General features: G+C 46.2%; 1 protein-coding gene across 3 annotated transcripts in view; it reads right to left on the bottom strand.

Moving 5' to 3' along the window:
• Positions 1-1,846: 1,846 nt before the first annotated feature.
• Positions 1,847-21,402, bottom strand: part of LOC146772608 (dnaJ homolog subfamily A member 1-like) — a 142,366-nt gene continuing 122,810 nt past the window's right edge. For all 3 annotated transcript variants that reach the window (XM_085638962.1, XM_085638961.1, XM_085638963.1), the window contains exon 8: positions 1,847-3,647. In XM_085638962.1, the coding sequence (XP_085495088.1) occupies positions 3,411-3,647 (237 nt within the window). In that variant the 3' untranslated portion in view covers positions 1,847-3,410. The remainder of the gene's footprint in view (positions 3,648-21,402) is intronic.

A 21,402-nucleotide genomic window follows, 5' to 3' on the forward strand; every position in this document is an offset into this window, starting at 1 on the left:
CATAATAGACAATTGGAGGTCAAGAACCTCAGCAGCCCTTCGCATTACTACTCTGAGGGAGGCACTTTCCTCAATAGCTGGGTCTGGTGAAGAGACCTGTCCAGTGTCCATTGGCATCTTTAGCTCAACATACCAGTTACCTTCAGTGAATGGTCAAGCAAACTCATCACGGGAAACATTATCAGTCAGTTCTGAAAAGATTATGAAAGATCTGCGCCCTTCCTAGAGGTAAGGGCAAAGTGCAGTAGTCTGACGGGTTGTCAAAAAGTAGCAGCCCTGTGGGATCAGGGAATTTAATTGATTGAAATGGAAGCGGAGTTAGATCAGAATCACAGAGCACTATGGGTTGCGCTTCATTGTTTCGAGTCGGCATTGGCACCAATATCCACAGCCAACATGGGTTGTGGCTACAAGACAAACGTCCGTACCAGAGGTGGTGCAGGAGCCGAAATGGGCCCAGAAGTTCCATCTCGCACTGACGGAGAACTGACCACTGGAATCAAAGTCTGAGGTCCTGGCGGTTCCTTTGGAACAGAGGGCGGCGTGCAAAAGGCAGCATAGCTTCACGGCACTCCTAGATTTGCTGCGGAGTTGTCGAAGGACCCAGAAACTCTGGTTGCTTTGAGTATGAATCAGCTTCGAAGGAGTTCGGGACAGAGAGACCTGTTAACCCCCTTGCGGTTTCTCACGGGTTTGAGAGTGGAGGGAAGGGGGCCAGTTTCACTTGGATTTATTGTGCTTCTTTTTGGACTTACCCAATGACTTTGACCGTGACAAAGATCTGCTGTGGAAACTACTTCAGGAACAGGACCTTCTGGTGTTTGGTGACCTACGGCTTCACCTGATGGTCCCGGATGGCTTCAGATTGAAAAAAGGCGCAGTCACTAGAGGCCTTGAAGTTATAGTCCAAAACAAAGAAAAACATGGTGGGGATCAGTCAAAGACATTTGCTTGCAACAGTCCCTACAAGGTTTGAAGTCTTTTGCACACTAGTATTTAAGGTTAAATTTAAAGAAATTAGTCTTGTGAAGAGACGAGGGGTAGATCCAGATCCAGTGGTAAGGAAAGAAAGGAACAGACATCAGCTCATGTAAGTGGTGCTTATATGTGGCTCCACTAGTCACTTCCATGTCAGTGTGAAGTTGCACAACGCCACCTACGGCGCGCAGGGGTACTGCTCGAAAGTTTTTGGGATCCAGTTCTCCATCTGGAGAGTATTCAAAAGGTTAAGAATCTGCAGTTAGAAGCATCTATCTGATGGGACATTCATTCCGATACTGTGAAGATCACCATGTCCACAGTAGGTACAAGAGCAGCATTGCATGGCTCAGCAACTGCCCATTCTCACATTATTTATATTGAAGATAAATATTATGTACATTAGAATAGCACATAATGAATAATAGTTATTACACTATAAAATAATAAAAAATAAAATAAAAAAAAAAAGTGTGCCTGCACATTACACAGGTTCTAATGAGTGGAGCCAATGTATACCTACTGGGAGACCAGATTTTCAGGATAACCACAGACTGTGAATGACTGCCATTTAGATTATTTGCTTGTAAACTTATTTTGTGTGGATATCACAAAACAAAACTGGAGGCAGCCCTCCTGGGAAATTGTGGACTATGTCAGTAAGATGAGTTTGTGGAGTGTGTGCCTTAAACTGTCTGGGTCATACGATAGTGACATTGCTTTGCCATTTTGTCCGAATTAATTAGCAACCGGGACAATTTAAACCAATTCTTCTCTAGCCAGTTTTTGTAAAACTGGTTTTACTTCTTGTAGTGTTCAAAGGCTGAATGGGGAGTTCTGCTGAAAAGCGATACAAACCACAAGACACTTTGAAAGAAATACCCTTTAATCTGGCATTTCCAAGGACAAGTCAATCATACAGGCAAACAAAAAACTAGGACTACAAAAACAAAAGAATGATAAGTTACCTACAAGGCTGCAGCGGAAGGTAAGGGCAGAAGATATATGGTATTGTTGTGGAGCTTTCTTCCCGGACCTGGATTTCACATATTAACATGTAAAGAATTCCAAGAGCATGTTATTAATTTGTAAACTGGTAAGACTGATGGTCAGATCTTTGCACTGTCGTTCCAACATCCATTCCTCCAGTGTAGGCCCATCTTTTCAAATGCAAAGTGAAACGTCCCACTCAGCTCCCAGAGGTGTAGATGATTAGTGAGAAGACCAGCATCACATTTCAATAGGGAACTTTTGTCATAAATTGATCACAGTTCATGATAAACTCGAAAGCGTTCAAATTCTCCAAACATCATTAAGATGCAGTTATGCTCTGTATCTTAGGTTTTCAGAGAGGAGAGTGAAATCGCTTCCATAGGAAGGAAAAACGAGAATTGCCCGAAGGAAACAAATGCTTATATAGCTTTTGGATCCCTTCAAGTTTGTCAAAAACTGGGTACACCAGCCATTTTTAGTCTACCGATTCACCAATCGGCCTGTTTATCAGGACTATTTTCTGTAGCTGCACTGCTCAGAAGACATTAGACACAGTCTCTGGTATGCAACAGTGCTACAGACACAGCCCCATCATATGTGCAAAAGTTCTATGGTGTAAAACCGAATAAAGCATTTATCAAACAAGGACCCTATGGCCAAATGTTAATACTCTACCAAGTGCTGTTGTATGGCAGCATCAAATACCAACACTTGTTAATTTTTTCTGCAGGGCTTGGGCTGTGGGAAGTCATGAAATTTTAAGGCTGACATACTGGGTGTAGGGATGAAGGTGCGTACTCCGCTTCCAAGTTATTTTGAAACCATGTTTCTCCCTATTTTGTACCATCACGTTCTCTAATGTATAGGTATGAAGTGTCATTGCTAACACTGCACAAAAGTTTATAGAATATTCAAAATGTGTCAAATTGCGATGTAAGACAATTGCTTCTCCAGCTGTTCCTTTTAAATAATTAAAAGCCGTGAACTCACTTTTGAGAATAGTAGCTTGTAGAACCTAAACATAAATACACTGATTAAAATACAGGGGAAATGTGTCAAATATTTTTTGAGGTTGCATTCAAATTTGACCCAACAATAAGTATCTACCAATGAATATTGGAATGTAATTAGCCTCTGTTTTTACAAACCACATTCGGCTAGTTCACACTGGACTTTTTTCTTGCAAAAGAACCCAGTACTTAAGATTTTTGGTCCTCCACTTAGTGACTCCCACAATTAACAATCCTTGGTTCAGAATGGTGGTGTACTGAAGAGGTGTGTAGATATGTTACGGCACAGATGATCAGAGGCAACTGGGAAATCTTTCACTGAAAAAATATAAAAGTCAGAGCGGCACTTGTGCTGCTCCAAATTGTTGAACTAATCAGATGACCCTCAAGAACCTTGGTATGTACATAGTCCATCTGGTGGAAGGGACATTAAGATGTCTGACAAGGAGCTTCGTGATATTGTTGGCGATTGCGAGTGTAATCATGTTCATCTTCGTGGTAGGCCTCTCCATTATATTGCCGCTTCTGTTGGGCGTGTGGATCAAAGTCCGTTAATTTCACCTCCTCCATGTCCTCAGTAGTCATGAACTCCACGTGAGCTGGTAAATAGTCTTGTAACTGCCGCAGGCTGTCTGTAGGAAGCCAGCCAGTCTCCGGGAACTTTACCTGGGAAGACAGATATTGCAAAAAGTTTATATCCACTTGGGACCCATCATTTACACTCTGACTGAAAAAGCTTCCACAGAAGGAACCAGTGCATGGTGTACAGATCAGTGACCCTTCAAAAGCAAAGCCATAGAGGTACAACAGTTACCAGTCTGAAAGGTTTCACTCAAACCCATTGATCAGGTCATGAATGCTTTGAAGTGTGGGGGCTTATGCCCAATAATGGTCAGTGATATACGTTGCAAGAAAAAACAACAAAGAGCAACACGTATAAATGTACAGAACAAGATAGTTTGTAAAACTGAAGCTCAATTAAAATGTTCGATTTTTGCAACATATGAAACAATTGCAAACCCATCTCTTCTCTTAGACTAGACAGAGTGAAATAGTGGAGTTGGTTCAGGTCTTGCAGTTTTGCGTGAAATAGTTCTATTGAGGGACATGCAAGTGCACCATCGGCATAGTCGAATGAGTGTTTAAGTACCAATGGACTTTTCAACATGGTTCTAGCAGCTACAAGTAACTAAACACATTATACAAGCCCAAATGGTAAGATTTAAGTTTCTCTTGTCAATTATACACATTATTTCAAGATTCCAAACATTTTAGTAAAGTTTCCTAGCATACATATACCTCACCTACATCCCATGTGAGGGGAAAACTTGTGGGGGAAAATCAGCTCAGGAGAGAACCAGTGGGACAGGAGTAGGGGAAAGAAAGAGGAGTGAGGGTCAGGGAGGCAAGGAGGGAAATGGAGAGGAGATGGAGTAGATGACAACGTGCAAATAACTCGTGTGGACGAGATAATGATAAAGTAGGAGGGAGTCACATGCAGGTTAAAAAATTCCCTTGCAGTTACATAGCGAGGGGGTCACAGTTATGAGTCGAAGGACCCGCAGGTTTCTTCCTGACAAAATTAAAACAGATAGCAACTTCTGTTGAAATGGCATGTTAACACAAACTAGAAATGGATCTGCTAAAGGCCCAAGACCGGAGCTAAAATTTACAAGCATTAAAGCAAACAAAAAAATATCCGAACATTAAAATCCATAGGATGGTAAGAAAGTAGAAAATGCAGATCGGAGGAAAAATAAAACAAAACCCCAGGGTTACAGCAGTCTTTAGGTTTACCGCAAGTGCCGATGCAAAGATAAAGACAAGAAGATAGAATGAGTGGACGGTTAAGGAAGAAAAGCAAAATAGGGGCAAGAAGTTATGGGTACGGACAACTATACTGAAGAACGCCGAGTGGGATAGTCATATGGAAGGGAGTGGAAACGAAACTAAGGGAAGAGGGAAGCAAGGGGCATAAATGCAGGCTTCCAATAATTTTTTTTAATTCTTTTTTTTATACAGAACAGACTGAGGCGGAGTTGGGTTTTCAGAGAAGGAAACTGTCTTGACAGGTGGATTATGAAAAGATTCCTTTAGCATGATGTGGAAGAACTGAATAGTAGATTGGGTGGGGGAAGAAGGTAAACTAAAAACAGACGGAAAAAAAAACACAAAGAAAAGAGATTGGAGTTATTTTACCAATCTAGACTACGCAATCTACTGTGAAAATGAAATGCTCTCATCAGGGCTGTCTTCTCAGGATAATACAGATCAGATTTCCATACAGTGATAACCTGAAAAAGATTATGCTACTTACAAGGTAAGCATCTGTTCTTGGCATACAGAGTTGTAGATTCACATGCTTTGCATACTCCTGCCATCTAGTGTTGGGTCGGGATGTTTACAAGTTGTTTTTCTTTGAAGAAGTCTTTCCTAGCCATGAGGTAAGGTGACTCCTCTCAGTGATTATGCACATGGGCATCGACTCATTGTTGCATTGTTTCCCTGCAAGAGGGAGATAATGGAGTAAGTGTAGTACAGAGATGTCCATGCTTTTGCAATGTAAATAATTTAAAACTGCAACAGCTACAGGTGCCCGGGGAGGTGGAAGGGTGTATGGGAATCTACAGCTCTACATGCCAAGAACAGATGCTTACTGGGTAAGTAGCATAATCCGTTCGAGACATGCGTGCTGTAGATACACATGCTTTGCATAGACTATATAGCAGTATTCTCCCAAAGCGGTGGCTAACCAGTAGATGTTGCAGCTGTTTTTTTAGCACTGCTGGGCCTACATTGGCTTCTTGACTTGCTAACCCATCCACACTGTAATGTTTGGTAAAAGTGTGTGGTGTGGACCATGTTGCTGCTTTACAAATGTCAGCTATAGGGAGGTTACCTTAAAAGGCCATAGATGCTCCTATTTTACGAGTGGAATGTGCTCTAGGAGGAATAGATAAAGTTCTTTAGCTTTAGTGTAGCAGGTTTAAATGCACTTAACAATCCATCTTGCAACACCAGATTTAGAAATGGAAATGTTTTTGAGGTGTAGCAAATGCAACAAACAGTTGTTTGGCTTTGGGAAAATCTTTTGTTCTTTCAATGCAGTACAAAAGTGCTCTTCTGACATCAAGAGTATGAAGAGCTCGTTCTGCTACCGAATCAAGTTGAGGGAAGGACACGGGGAACTCAATGGAATGGTTGATATGGAAAGCAGAAACCACTTTGGGAAGGAACTTTGGGTTGATGTGAAGAACTACCCTGTCTCTGAAGTTGAAAGAAGAGTTCTTCTAAGGTTAAAGCTTGTACCCACCAACGCTCCTTGATGAAGTGACTGCAATGAAGAAGGGGACTTGCCATGAAAGAAACTGTAGTGGAGAGTTATGTAATTGCTCAAAAGGTGGACCCATGAGCTGTGTAAGCACAATGTTGGGATTCCAAACTGGTGCTGGAGGTACCTTGGGTGGTATTATTCTCTTAAGGCCCTCCACAGAGATAGATGTTGGCAGTTATGCAAAAAAAAAAAAAAAAGAAATCTTTTATTGCTGCATATTTGCAAACAAATGGAAGTGTAGGCTAAACCAGCATGCTGTAAATGCAGAAGGTAAGGATAAGTTACTTACCTGTAATCCTAGTTCTCTTCCAGGGGCATACTCATCAGTCATAAGCACTGAATAATCCCTGCCCACGTGCGGTATCCCGGAGCATATATAAAAATACATATATATGTGTATGTTTAGACAAAACAGGTACAGAGTACTTCCAAAACATATATACACACACACACACACATCAATATGCAGCCTAATGTACTTCAAATAGGCTGATATGCCAAAATTACATGGGTTTTATTGAAAGAGAAAAAAATCTCGAACACTGCAACAGAGAACATACACTGTAATAGTATTCCAACACAGCCCTTTATTTTCAGAAAAAAAGCAAAGTAATAACAGGCAATTAGCTCATAGGCTGCATAGAAGAAAAAACTATCACAGTATCAAAAAACCTGGCACCCTGCCTTTAAGGATTCCAAGAACCTGGACACCATGCCTTTAACCCGTTGCGTGCGTTCGTCAGCCAACGGCCGTTGCGAGCACTACCTCCGTAGTGATGCGCACGTCCGTTGGCTGACGCGGCCCAGCCCACTCTGCTACACGGCCGCACTGCGGCAGAATTTCCGCCGCGGTTAAAGAGTTAAGACCTCCAGGAGCCCCCTGCTCCCATCATGCACCACAGGTGACAGATCAGGTTTTTTTTTTTTTTTACAGTGTACAAAACAAAGGAATCATGACAGAAAATGCAGAAGGGATATGCTACTTACCAGAATGCATCTGTTCTTGGCATGTAGAGCTGCAGAGTTGTACACTTAGCATAGGTCGCCATCTGGTGTTGGGCCCGGATGTTTGCAGTTTGTTTTTCTTCTTGGACAGTCTTTGGAAGTCACGAGTTTGGTGACTCCTCCTTCGGTCCGTACTGCGCATGGGCTTCGGCTCCATCCTCAGATTGTTTTTCGCCAACAGGGAAATGATGGAGCGTAGTAATAACAGTGAGAAACCCATGTGTTGTATCTAAATAAGATGTACTGGAACGGATACAGGTAGCCGGGGAGGCGGGTGGGCGTGTACAACTCTGCAGCTCTACATGCCAAGAACAGATGCATACTGGTAAGTAGCATATTCCGTTCGAGGCATATGAGCTGCAGATTGTACACTTAGCATAGATTATATAGCAGTACCCAACCTTAGCGGCGACCACCGGTATCCGTTGCAGCTGTTTGAAAAAGTGTCTTTAGTACAGCCTGGCCCACCCTAGCTTGCTGCTTGGAATGCACATCTACACAGTAGTGTTTTGTGAAGGTGTGCGGTGTAGACCATGTGGCTGCCTTGCAGATGTCATCTAAGGGTATATTCCCTAGAAAAGCCATAGAAGCCCCTAACTTTCTTGTAGAGTGGGCTTTAGGGGGAACAGATAATGTTCTCTTTGCCTTTTGATAGCAAATTTGTATGCATTTTACAATCCACCTAGCTATCCCTGATTTTGAAATGGGGTTGCCTTTATGTGGTGGAGAGAAGGAAACGAACAATTGTTTAGTCTTCCTGAAGGGTTGCGTTCTTTGTATGTAGTATAGTAACGCCCTTTTTACATCAAGTGTGTGTAAGGCCCTTTCTGCAACAGATTGGGGTTGCGAGAAGACGACAGGTAATTCCACTGATTGATTGAGGTGGAAGGGGGAAATGACTTTGGGCAGAAACTTCGGATTTGTGCGAAGTATGACCTTGCTGTGATGCATTTGTATGTAGGGTTCCTGTATGGTGAACGCTTGTATTTCACCAACCCTTCTAAGGGAAGTGATAGCTACAAGGAAAGCTGTTTTCCAGGTGAGAAACTGTAGCTCACATTTGTGCATTGGTTCGAAGGGCGGACCCATTAGTCGTGTAAGAACTAAATTTAGATTCCATACAGGGGAAGGTGGTGCCCTGGGAGGAATTACTCGTTTAAGGCCTTCCATGAAGGCTTTAATAGCGGGCACTCTGAAGAGTGATAAATGCTGCCTGTTTTGTAGATAAGCAGCGATCGCTGCTAGGTGTAGGCGTATGGATGAATATGCCAGGTTACACCTGTGAAGATGGAGCAGATAGCATATGATGTGCTGTATGGATGCATCTAGAGGGTTGATTGTATTGTTACGGCAGTAAATTACAAATCTTTTCCACTTTGCGGCATAGCATGCTCTAGTGGTAGGACGTCTGGCTTCCATGATGATGTTCATACAATCAGGGGGAAGGTTAAGGTATCCGAATTCTAGGATTTCAGGAGCCAGATCGCCAGGTTGAGCTGAGCTGGGTCCGGGTGCCTGATTTCTCCATGGTTCTGGGTTAGGAGGCATGGGGATAGATGCAGTTTTTGATGTGGTACCACTGACAGTTGTAGTAGCGTGGTGTACCACGGCTGCCTGGCCCACGTCGGAGCTACCAGAATGAGTGTGAGGGAGTGCTGTTGTAGCTTCCTGACCACTAATGGAATTAGTGGGAGAGGTGGAAAGGCGTATGCAAATCTGCCTGACCAGTTCATCCATATCGCATTGCCCTTGGACAATGGGTGTGGGTATCTGGCGGCGAAGCTTGGGCATTTTTTGTTTTCGTGGGTGGCGAAGAGGTCTATCTGAGGATGCCCCCACTGTTGGAAGAATGGGTGAAGAACTTGTGGATGCAGTTCCCATTCGTGTATTTGTTGCGTTTGTCTGCTGAGCAGATCTGCCATGGTGTTTTGTACGCCTGGAACGTGCTGTGCCAGGAGAAAGATGTTTTGAGGAATTGCCCATCTCCATATGCTCTGGGCTAAGCGGGAGAGCTGGGGAGAGTGTCCCCCCCCCTGTTTTTGGATATAATACATTGCAGTCATTGTCTGTGCGGATGAGGACTGCTTTGCCCGAAATCTGTTTTTGGAAAGATTTTAGGGCTAGAAAGATCGCCAAGAGCTCCAGATGGTTGATGTGGAGCGATTTTTGCTGTGGCGTCCATAGACCTTGCATGGTGAGGTGTAGAAGGTGCGCTCCCCAGCCGGAGAGCGATGCGTCCGCTGTTAGAGTCACTTGAGGAACCGGGTCCAGGAACGGCCGCCCTTTGGAAAGGTTTGTGGTGTTCCACCACTGCAGAGAGTGATGCGTGCGGCCGTCCACCAACACCAGATCCGTCAGCTGACCCTGGGCCTGGTTCCACTGTTGTGCTAGGCACTCTTGAAGTGGACGCATGTGGAGTCTTGCATGGGGCACTATGAAGATGCAAGACGCCATCATTCCTATGAGCTTCATAAACACTCTTGCTGGAAGAGAGTGCTGAGGAAGGAATGTTTTGCGTAAGGCTTGAATGCTTGTGATTCTGGCTGAGTTTGGATAGGCAATACCCTTGGAGGTGTCTATAGTGGCCCCGAGGTATTGCTTTGTGTGAGATGGTATGAGGTGGGACTTTTGGTAGTTCACCGTGAAGCCTAGCTGGTGGAGCAGTTGGATGGTGCTGTTTGTATGCTGCACACATTGGTCGTAGGACGCGGCTTTTATCAGCCAGTCGTCTAGGTAAGGGAAGACGTGAATATGTTGACGTCTGAGGTGTGCTGCTACTACTGCTAGGCATTTGGTAAACACCCGTGGTGCGGTGGTGACCCCGAAGGTGAGAACCGTGAATTGGTAATGTTGCCCGTCCACCACGAACCTGAGGTATTTCCTGTGAGAGGGGTGTATTGGAATGTGAAAGTATGCGTCTTTCAGATCCAAGGTTGTGAGAAAGTCTCCCTGGCAGAGGAGTGGGAGGACTTGTTGTAGAGTGACCATGTGAAAATGGTCTGAGTGTATGTAGGCATTTAGAGGCCGGAGGTCCAGAATGGGTCTGAGGGTCTCGTCTCTCTTTGGTATTAAGAAATATAGAGAGTAGACCCCTAGATTTCGTTGGTTGACGGGGACCTGCTCTATAGCATGTTTTTGCAGGAGTGAAAGTACCTCTTGTTTGAGCAGTGTGGAATGTTCTTGAGACATTGGACGGTGCCTTGGTGGGATATTGGGTGGGGTAGATGTTAGCTCTAGACAGTACCCTGACCGAATGATTTGGGTCACCCATTTGTCCGATGTTATGGACTCCCATACGTGGATAAAGTTTTGTAGTCTGCCCCCGACCGGAGTGGAATGGTCTGGGGGGAGCGGAGGGGAGTCATTGTGCGGGGGGGGGGGGTGGCAGAACGGGTGTTGTTGGTTTTGCCCCTGCCCTTATTGTTGTTACCCCTGTAACCACCTCTCTGATTGCCCTTTGAAAAGGTATTTTGAGGAGGGGACTTGTAGGAGGTAGAGGCGTTATCGGTGGAGGAGCCTCTACCTGTGCCACGAAAGGACGAGCGTCGAAAGGAACGTTTGGAGGCTTGTGTTTGGAGTGCCCCCATAGACTTTGCTGTGTCTGTGTCTTTCTTCATCTTCGAGCGCTTCGTCTACCTTTGGCCCAAAGAGTGTTTCCTGGTCAAAGGGGTGATTGAGTATGGATGCCTGGACTTCAGGTTTGAGCCCTGAGATCCTGAGCCAGGCGTGGCGACGAAGCAGGACACTGGTATTTATGGCCCTAGAAGCAGTGTCGGCTGCATCGAGGGCACACTTAATGGAGGTGTTTGTGATTAGTTTACCCTCCTGTATGAGGTCATGAGCCTTGTGCTTGTATTTTTCTGGAAGGTGCTGCATAAGAGCCTCTAGTTCGTCATAGTGTGCTCTATCATATCGCGCAAGCAGTGCTTGTGTGTTTGCAATGCGCCACATGTTTGCAGCTTGGGAGGCGGTGCGTTTACCAGACGCGTCCAGAAGTTTAGATTCTTTGTCTGGCGGTGGGGCATCTCCTGAGGATTGGGAGTTAGCCCGCTTTCTAGCTGTGGAGACAACTAGGGAATCTAGGGGAGCAGGGCCCTTGATGTAAGCAGGGTCTGTGGGTGCCGCCTTGTACTTCTTCTCTATTCTAGGGTTCAGTACTCTGGCTCTGACAGGGTCTTTGAACACCTCTGTAGCGTGCTTGGTGACACCCTTAAGCATGGGTAAAATGGAAGTAGATTTGTCTTGTATATCAAATGTATCCAGTAGGAAGTCTTCTTCTACTGGTTCACTGTGCATGTCCACCCCATGGTAGTGTGCTGCTCTCTGCACTAAATGATGAAACCCTAAGGAGTCCTCTGGAGGAGACGGCCTTGATGGGTATAGGTCGTCCCGAGGTACATTGGGTATATCAGGGTTATTGTAATCCTCCCATGGATCTGGGGTCCCTGGTGGAGTGGGATCCATTGGGGCGTCCGCCGGGTAATTGTCCGGATCCCCATTATCCGGATCTGGGGATGGGGCCGGATCGTAGTGAGGTAAAGGTGGCGGAGACCTGTGAGGTGGAGGCGGTGGAGGAGGTGGAGTGGGTAGGGGAGGCGGTGGTGGGGAGGGCACTCTGAGGGGAGAAGTAGCAGAGTCCTTCCTTTTGGGTGGAGGAGGAGCCGGAGCATCAAGGCGTCTTTTCTTGGTAGTTAAAGTCAAAAACCCAGTCTTTGGATCTTTGGACAAAGTCTTTTGTAAAGGGTCTGGTGTAAACAGAGCCAACGGTGTCGAGTCGTCTGTCGGCACCGGTGATTTCGGAACCGGGGGTTTCGATGGTCTGTGTGCGCCATGCTTTTTTGAGGTCTCCGGGTGTTTCGGCGTCGAATGATGTTTCGGCGCCGGAGCGTCGGTGCCGACAGATTTGTGTTTGTGTTTGGTCGGCACCGAGTGTCCAGGCTTCGGCACCGGTGGTTTCGGAGTCGAGCTGGATTTTGCAGTCTTCGGTGCCGGATGCTGTTTTTCGGCACCGGGTGTCGGCTGGCTCGATCCCGAGCTGCCATGAGACTTTGGGTGCTTCGACACCGGGCCCGAAGGTGGGGTGATCGAAGTTTTGGTTTTGGTTTTGCCCAGGCCGGCAGGCGAGGGAGTAACCTGAGTCTCTTTGGTTTTCGGCGCGGGGGTGGGAGGGGGCATAGTACTCACGGCCCGCTGCGCTGGTGTAACGTCCTCCACGTCGGAGTCGTCGGCCTCGGAAGCGCTGACGACGTCTTCCTCCTGCTCGGTGTGTGTTTGCCCCGAAGCTTCGGCGTCGTCTCCGAAGATGTCCGGTGGAGCTGCCGAGGATGAGTGCGCCATGGTGCGTCGAGCTCTTCGATCTCGGATGGTCTTCTTCGATCGAAAAGACTTGCAGGCGGGGCAGTCTCTAGCCTCGTGTTCCGGAGAGAGGCAAAGGTTACACACCTGATGGAGGTCGGTGTGGGGAAATTTAGACCCACATTTTGGGCACTTTTTGAACGGAGTCCTTTCCATCGGCCGGGACCGGAGTCGCGGAGGGCACGAAGGCCGGTGTCGATGTACGGGATGGAGAAAAGTGCCGCTTCGAGAGATGAAGATGATGAAGGAACTCGAAGAATCGAGGATTTTCCGTCGAGGCTGGAACCGTAGAAGTTCGAAGCCGGAGCACGAAGTATCACATCCGAGCCCGATGGCGGAAAAAAACAATCTGAGGATGGAGCCGAAGCCCATGCGCAGTACGGACCGAAGGAGGAGTCACCAAACTCGTGACTTCCAAAGACTGTCCAAGAAGAAAAACAAACTGCAAACATCCGGGCCCAACACCAGATGGCGACCTATGCTAAGTGTACAATCTGCAGCTCATATGCCTCGAACACAATATTATACTGTCAATACTTGTCCGGGGAAGCGGGAGGGTTGCTTATGACTTTGATGAGTATACCCCTGGGAGAGAATCAGCATTACAGACAAGTAACTTATCCTTCTCTTCCAGGGGATACCCTCCATAGTCATAAGCACTGAATAGAATAGCAAGCCCATACCCACTTCTCTGCGGACGAGTAGCAGTACAAGTACATCAAATACAACATTTTAAGGATGAAATCGCCCAAACAGATTTCTTAAAGCGGCTTGCCCAAACTGAGCATCCGCCTGTGTATCAGAGTCTAAACAGTAATAGCGAATGAAACTGTGTACTGATCGCCACATGGCTGCTTAACAGATTTCTGCAATAGGTACGTTCCTGAGTAGAGCCGTCGTGGAGGCTTTTCCTCTGGTAGAATGGGCCTTAGGTTTGCCCGGGAGGGCTTTGTTGGCCAATTGGTAGCAGAAAGATATACAAGACACAATCCACCTAGAGATGGATCTTTTGGAAGCCGCAGAACCAGTATCTACGGAACCATAGTTTATAAACAGTCAGTCTGATTTTCTTAAGCCCTTTGTTTTGTATAGGTAGAACTTCAGAACCCTCTGAAGGTGTAGATAATGAAGGGACCACTCACGAGGAGTTAAGGGATTGGGAGAAAACGTGGGTAGAGTGATGACCCGATTGATATGGAAATCCAAAACCACCTTAGGCAGAAAACAGAGATGGGTTCTTAACATCAACCGTGCAGAGGAGAGGAGATGGAGACTAGGAAAGCAGCCTTCCATGACAAGTGCTGTACAGAAGCCTTGTGAATAGGCTCAAACGGAGCACTCATTAATTTAGCCAGAATTATGTTAAGCTCCCAAGGTGGAGATGGGACCTAATCGGTGGGTAAACCTTTTTTACCCCCGCAAGCAAATCTTTAACTATAGGGATTTGGAAAAAGGAAACCTGTGTGGGAGACTTTCTGTAAGCAGTGATAGCTGATAAATGAACTTTTTTGGAGGAGAACTGCAGGCCAGATTTGGCCAAATGTAGCAAATACGGCAACTGCTCTTGCCCCCAAACTGGATCATGACCATTTTTCATGCACCACAAGTAAAATCGCTTCCACTTGAAAGCGCACGATTTCCTGGTGGAAGGTCTCTTGGCATCCTTGAGAGTGTTCATACATTCCAAAGGTAAGTCTAAATGTCCGTACTGAAGGACATAAGGATCCATGCAGTCAATCTCAGGGATGAGAGATTGTGATGAAACACCTTCCCCTTGTTCTTGGACAGCAAGTCTGGGCGGCATGGTAACCTCCTGTGTGGAACCTCTGACAGCTGAAGAAGGTTTGCGTACCACCATGGACAAGGCTACTCCGGAGCGATCAGGATCATTCTGGTGGTGGTCCTGTAGAATTTGTTGATAACTGGAGGAATCAACGGAATTGGTGGAAAGGTGTACAGTAAAGTCTGAGACCATTTCATCAAAAGGGCATTGCCCCGTGAACCTGGTTGGTGAAACCTGGATGTGAAGACGGGGCATTTTGCTTTTGCCGCGTCTGCAAACAGATTGATGTCTGGCACTCCCCATTGCTGGAAGATGTCCTGCGAGACCTCGTTGTTGAGCATCCAGTCGTGAGCTTTGACGAAGTCCCAGCTTAGGGTATCTGCTGGGACGTTTAGAGTTCCTGGAAGGTGAATGGCCACTATGCTTAGATTTCTTGCTAGGAGACTTTTCCAGATGGTCTGCGCATCCAGAGAAGTTTTGATCTGGTGCCCCCGTTTGTTCAAATACATTGTGGTGGTGTTGTCTGTTTGAACCAACAGGGAGCTGGACTGGAGAGAAGGGAACAGTGACTTGAGAGCTAGATGCACAGCTCTCAGCTCCAACAGGTTGATCTGATATCCTCGCTCTGCCTCCGACCAAAGCCCTTGCACTTGGAGAGAACCCATATGAGCCCCCCAGCCCTGAATGGAAGCATCCGTGAAAATTGTTTGAGCAGGAGAGTCCTGGTGAAAAGGAACTCCTTTCAGGAGGTGAGAACGCTTCATCCACCATCTGATGGAATCCTTGGCCGATTGGGGGAAGAGACACAAGGTCTTCCCAGAGGCCCGATGTCTACATCCACTGGTCCTCCAGAGACTGCTGCAGAGGACGCATGTTCAATCTAGCGTTCGGTACGATGAAGATGCAGGATGCCATTGAACCCAGAAGCTATGAAACCTGTCTGGCTGTGGGATGTTGAGACAAAAAGATTGTGACATTTCTCCGATTGAGGATAACCTCTCCTCCGAAGGACACGCACTTGTTTTTTACGGTATCCAATGAAGCACCCAGGTAGTGGATCTACTGGGTCGGATTGAAGATTGACTTTTTGAAGATGACCTGTAGGCCCAATTTGCCCAGTAGCTAGAGACCGTATGATAGAGGACTCTGAAGCTGAGAGGGTGATTAGCTCTTCAGGAGCCAGTCATCCAGATAAGGGTAAATGAAAATCCTTAGTTTGTGACTGCCATGCATTTCGAAAATGTCAGGGGGATGATCAGAGCACAAACGGGAGATCCCTGAATTGGAAATGCTGGTGAGCCACTTGAAAATCACAGAAACATTCGATGTTTATTGGACACCGGAGCATGGAAGTAGGCATCCTGCAGGTCTATAGCACACATCCAGCCCCCTTGATGTAGATGAGGGAAGATTTGGTGCAGGGCCAACATTCAGAATTTCTCTTTGCGGATGAATTTGTTCAATAACCTCAGGTCGAGTATTGGTCTGTATTCTCTGGTGGGACCTCTTTTCCTTACCGGAAAATAACGGGAATATATCCCTTGTCCCAGATGTTGAACCAGAACGGTTTCTATGGCATTTTTTTGCAATAGACTGTTCACCTCCTCCTGCAACAAGAGGTGATTTTGAAGGAATTTGCCTCGTGGAGGAACTGGTGGAGGTGGAGATTTGAATCTGAGCAAATAGCCATTCTGCACAATATTCAGAATCCACTTGTCGTGTGTGATTTTCTTCCACTCTGACAGGTGAAACAAGATACTTCCTTCCACTGGAGTGGCTAACGGGCATGGAGGAAGCCATCGCTCATTGTTTTGCTGGTGACTTTGATGTGGATGCCGGCTTTCTTGAAGGTCCCCTTTCTCTACCAGGTCTTCTCTGGTGGTAGTGTGACCTGGGCTGATGTTGCTGTTGGGTGGTCCACTGAGGGGTTTCAAACCTCTGCTGGAAAGACAGCTGGTCATAGGGACGGATACTTCGTCAGAATTCCTTCTGCTTCTCCAACCAAACAGCCTTAACCGTGTCCAGTTCAGTTCTCATTTTGGACATTTCATCGTCCGCGTTAGATCCCAACAGCGAGGAGCCATTAAACAGAAGACTGACAATACTCCGTTGTGCATCTGGTTTAAGGCCCGTGAGAGACAACCAGGCTGAGCATCTCGAACAGATGCCGTGGGAATAGCTGTGTGCAGTTAGATCGGATGAGTCTGCCGCTGCACTAATCACCTGGTTCGCTACCAAGCCACCTTCCTGCAGGATTTCCAGGAAGTCTTGTTGATCTTCCTTTGGCAGCTTCTCAGTGAATCGTTACAGGGAGTCCCAGAGTGATCTGTCATATCTCCGTAAGAGAGCAGATGCGCTGGCCACCTTCATCACTGCAGCAGAAGTGTTGCACATCCGCTTGCCCAGCAAATCCATGTTCTTACTGTCCTTCTCAGGGAGAACTGAAGAGGTCGTAGCAGAATATGCCTTCCTGGCCGCTGCCACAATGACAGAGTCCGGAGGAGGGGCCGATCGTAGGAAAAGGAAATACGGGAGGGCACTGAACCTACTGTTGCAGGAGTAAGAAAAATCTGCATTGCTGGTTCCAAAAGACCTGGGACTAAGGGCTACAAAGGTCTTGCAGAGGATCTATGATGCAATGTTTAAAAAAATGACAGATGTAGAGACTGTCGGAGCGGACATACCACTGTTCAGCTTGGTGGCACCTCTGCATAGGACCTCATTAAAAGTCCCTATGTCGTCAATTGGGGAAACTTTGGACGGTGGCGTTGCAGACAGAGTCAGAGAATAGGCTCTTATCAAAGACCTTGTGGAAGTGGAACAAGATGGTGACCTTCGTATCTTCCTTTTCGGAGTAGGGGAATGACGAGATTGTGATCGTTCCAGAGATCGTGAGAGTCGGACTGATGGCGACCTAGCCCTTTTCGGGGTCCTACTTCTCGTGAATGCAGTAGGAGGAGGTCCACCAGATACTCTGGAGGGAGAGTATGTTCTGGAGAAATCCACGCCCAGACTTGTACGACCGGTTCCAGCACCAGGAACCTTCCAGCGTCGTATGCTTTCTAGCCATCTTGGATAAAGATTGACAGGAGGTGTCAACCTGAACCAGAAATCCCTCCAGTGTAATCTGGATGATATTAATGCCAGGGGATGAGGAGACTTCCCTCGATGTTGAATGCATCCTCAACGTCGATCTGGGTCTCTCTGGCACTTCTTCTGAAGCTGCCGCTGGTTCTTTATATCTCGACGTCGAACGATGTCTTGCCGACGACACAGATTGTGCCGCCTTCTACGTCGACCGTCCCTGCGGTGACACGCTTGAGGACTCTCGCCTCCACGAAGAAGTCCTCTACATCGGTCTCTTAAGACGTTGACCGTCCTCGGGAGAGCGTCTTTAACGTCGAACGTCTATGGTCTTTCTTAAACGCTGACTTCTTTGACGGCGAGCGCCTCCACAGCGATGGAGATTTTGACGTGGTCAGTCTATAGGCTCGCGGCAGAGTCTTCACCGTCGAACCGGTCGACGTCGACTTTTGCGAAGGAGGCGGAGATCTGAACGACAGCAGGTGCCTAGACGTCGACGGAGTCCTAGGCCTCTCGGGACCAGCATACTTCGAGCCCGAAGTAGCATGCCTCGACGGCGATTTTTCCCTAGACGGTGACTAGTGTCTTGCTTGCTTTCTCGACGCTGAACATTCAGGAATCTGCTTCTATTCTGACACTGGAAAAGCAGATCAACGCTGTTTTCTGCTTAAGAGGAGGGCTATTTGAGAGCAGGAGTGCTCCCAAGGCCACTTCTGGAATGACCCTTTCCTCTCCCCAGCAAGGCATGAAGTTTAATCTTCTCTCTGTGATGGAGAGTTATTTTGGAGAAATTCTGGCAGTAATAACATTTCTCAGGATTGTGTGAAGCTGGTAAACACACGATGCACACGGAGTGTGGGTCCGATTATGCCATCTTCCCCACAGGAAGGACATTTATTGAACAAAGCTGGCATTTGACTGAAAAAAAGTTGTTAGTCAGAAAATCACTGAGAACAGTTACCAGCAGTCAAAAATGTCGAATGCAGGGAGAAAAAAATTTGACTAGAAATAGCCCAAAAAAAAAAAAAAAAAAAACAACAAAAAAACAAGCTCCAGGATCCTCACAGAAGGAGCCGTAAAAGAAGAACTGGCCTGTCACTTGTGGTGCATGATGGGAGCAGGGGGCTCCCGGAGGTCTTAAAGGCACAGTGTCTAGATTCTTGGAATCCTTAAAGGCAGGGTGCCAGGTTTTTTTGATACTGTGACTTTTCTCTTCTATGCAGCCTATGAGCTAATTGCCTGCTATTACTTGCCTTTTTTTCTGAAAATAAAGAGCTGTGTTGGAACACTATTACAGTGTATGTTCTTTGTTGCACTGTTTATATTAGATATTATTTTCTCATGTAATTTTGGTATATTAGCCTATCTGAAGTACATTAGGCTGCATATTGATTTATGTATACATGTATATATGTATGTTTTGGTAGTGCTCTGTACTTATTTTGTCTAAACAGACATATATATGTATTTTTACATATGCTCCGGGATGCTGCACGTGGGGCAGGGATTATTCAGTGCTTATGACTATTGATGAGTATCCCCTGGAAGAGAACAAATGATATTTTGAGTAGATGCATTGAGGATCAATATTGTTATTAGTACAATACATACCAAATGGTTTCCATTCAGCTACATAGCATGCTCTGGTAGTAGGCTTTCTTGCTTCTATAAGAATGGCCATGCATTCTGGTGGCAAGTTAAGATATCCAAACTCTAGGACTTCAGGAGCCAAATTGCTAGATTGAGCTCCTTGGGATTTGAATGTCTGACTTCTCCACGGTTCTGCCTGAGAAGACTGGATTTGAGATGTAGCTTTTGATGTGGAATTACTGACAGTTCTAAAAGTGTCGTGAATCACGGGTTGACGAGCCCAAGTGGGAGCTACTAGAATCCTTATGAGGGATGTTTGCCTGAGCTTCTGAACCAGAAATGGAAGGAGAGGGAGAGGCGGAAAAGTATAGGCAAATATCCCGGAGCAATTCAGCCATAGGGCAGTGCCTTTGGATAGAGGGTGTGGGAACCTGAAGGGGAAGTTTTGGCATTTTTGGGGGTGAAGTTCCACTCGTGAATTTGTTGCCACTTTCTGCTTAGGGGGTCGGCAATCGGATTGTCCACACCTGGGAGATGCTCTGCCAGAAGATGGACTTTGTGATGAACTGCCCAATGCCAAATTGTCTGAGAGAGGTGTGACAGTTGTAGAGAATGTGTCCCCCCCCTATTTTTGTACATAGTACAGTGCTGTCATGTTGTCGGTGCGGACTAGGACAACTTTTCCTAGGAGGTGATATTGAAAAGCTTTTAGTGCTAGATATACAGCTAGACGCTCTAGATCAGTGGTTCCCAAACTTTTGACTCCTGAGGACCCCCATTGAGTCACCACTGGAAGCCGGGGACCCCCAAGCAATTTGGAGGATTTAAATTTCAAATATTAAAACAGTAATTCGAAAAAAAGAAACACGTGCACACAAAACAAATACTCAAATTACTAAGGATTTTAGGGGCATATTTACAAGCCCCTATCTTTATGAGAACGTCACTTATGCGAAGTTCCGGTGGCGATCGGGGCTTCGCATTATTTACAAGGCAGCGTTAAGCCACTTAACGCTGCCTTGTAAACAAGACCCCCTTTCACCCAATGCTTAGCGTGAAAGGGGTGGGCAGTGGGTGTTGCAGTGGGCGTTCCACAGCAACACTCCTTGATTTTGACACTGCCCCCTATAAACAAGGGCAGCGTAAATGAGAGGCAGCGCCAAAATTAAGAACAGGGAAAACCTGGTCTTAACTTGGCAAAACAAGGAGAAATGCTTTATTTCTCCTCGTTTTTGCAAAACGCCTTGAATTGTTTATGTTCAGGAAGGTGACCCTTCCTGCACATAAACAATCTTTTTTAAAAATGACAGTTTGTAAATTCCATGTAAGCTGCATTAAGCAGCACATATAGACGTGACAAAACCGCATTTCAAAATTGTTTATGTGCAGGAAGGGGTACCTTACTGTACATAAACAATCTTCCCCTGCATGCAGGCACCCTTGCACTATGGTGCAAAGGTGCCTGCCTTGGCGCTACAAGGTTAAGTGTAGCGCGAGCATAGAGAAAATGCAGGGCTGCATCATATTATTGTAAATATAGGTGCAACCCTGCGTTTCTGAAGTGGCGGCACGTGTCGTTAAGCCAAGGGGGCTAAAGACACTCCCCGCACTTCTGTTGTATTTAATATTGAAAGAATATGAAAAAATATGAATGGGACGGTTGGTGCTGCATCTCCGTGACTAACTTTTAAATGGTTGGTTTTATTTTGCAGTACGAGGCTCCTGCCAGGACCAGACTGGAAACCCAAAGCAGCCCTGGCAAATGTTGTCAGACCAGTCCCCATATGGTGCACACCAAGTGCAGTGAGCCCGACCACTACCAAGGGACCTTTGGGATGCTCCCCCCCCCCGAAGAAAAATGTAGGAAACAATGGTGCAGTCTACAACAGATTTATCATTACATATCCAATTATATTCACTTTTAAAGAAAAGTAAATTAAGTCCTTACTATGCACCAGAATACAACAATCATTTTGGGGGGGGTTCAATGATTCCCCCACTATCACCCTCCAACAATGCCTTTCAGTTCTCCATAGCCCCTCTGTCACATGTATTATTTTTTTTAGCATCTCTCATACCATTGTAGGATGTCAGAGCACTTTACATCACACACATATAGAGACAGTGAATAATATGTGTAAAATCAGTGTATAGAAAATGTCACAAGGCAAAGGGGACTACAAGGTGTAGAATTCACATGCCATTCATACTGGTAGGCATTTTTAAAGAGTGCTTGGTCTGGAGAAGCACAAACTCGGGATTCAGAACAT

Source organism: Triturus cristatus, chromosome 12 (assembly GCF_964204655.1).
Source record: "Triturus cristatus chromosome 12, aTriCri1.1, whole genome shotgun sequence".
NCBI classification, from domain to species: domain Eukaryota; kingdom Metazoa; phylum Chordata; class Amphibia; order Caudata; family Salamandridae; genus Triturus; species Triturus cristatus.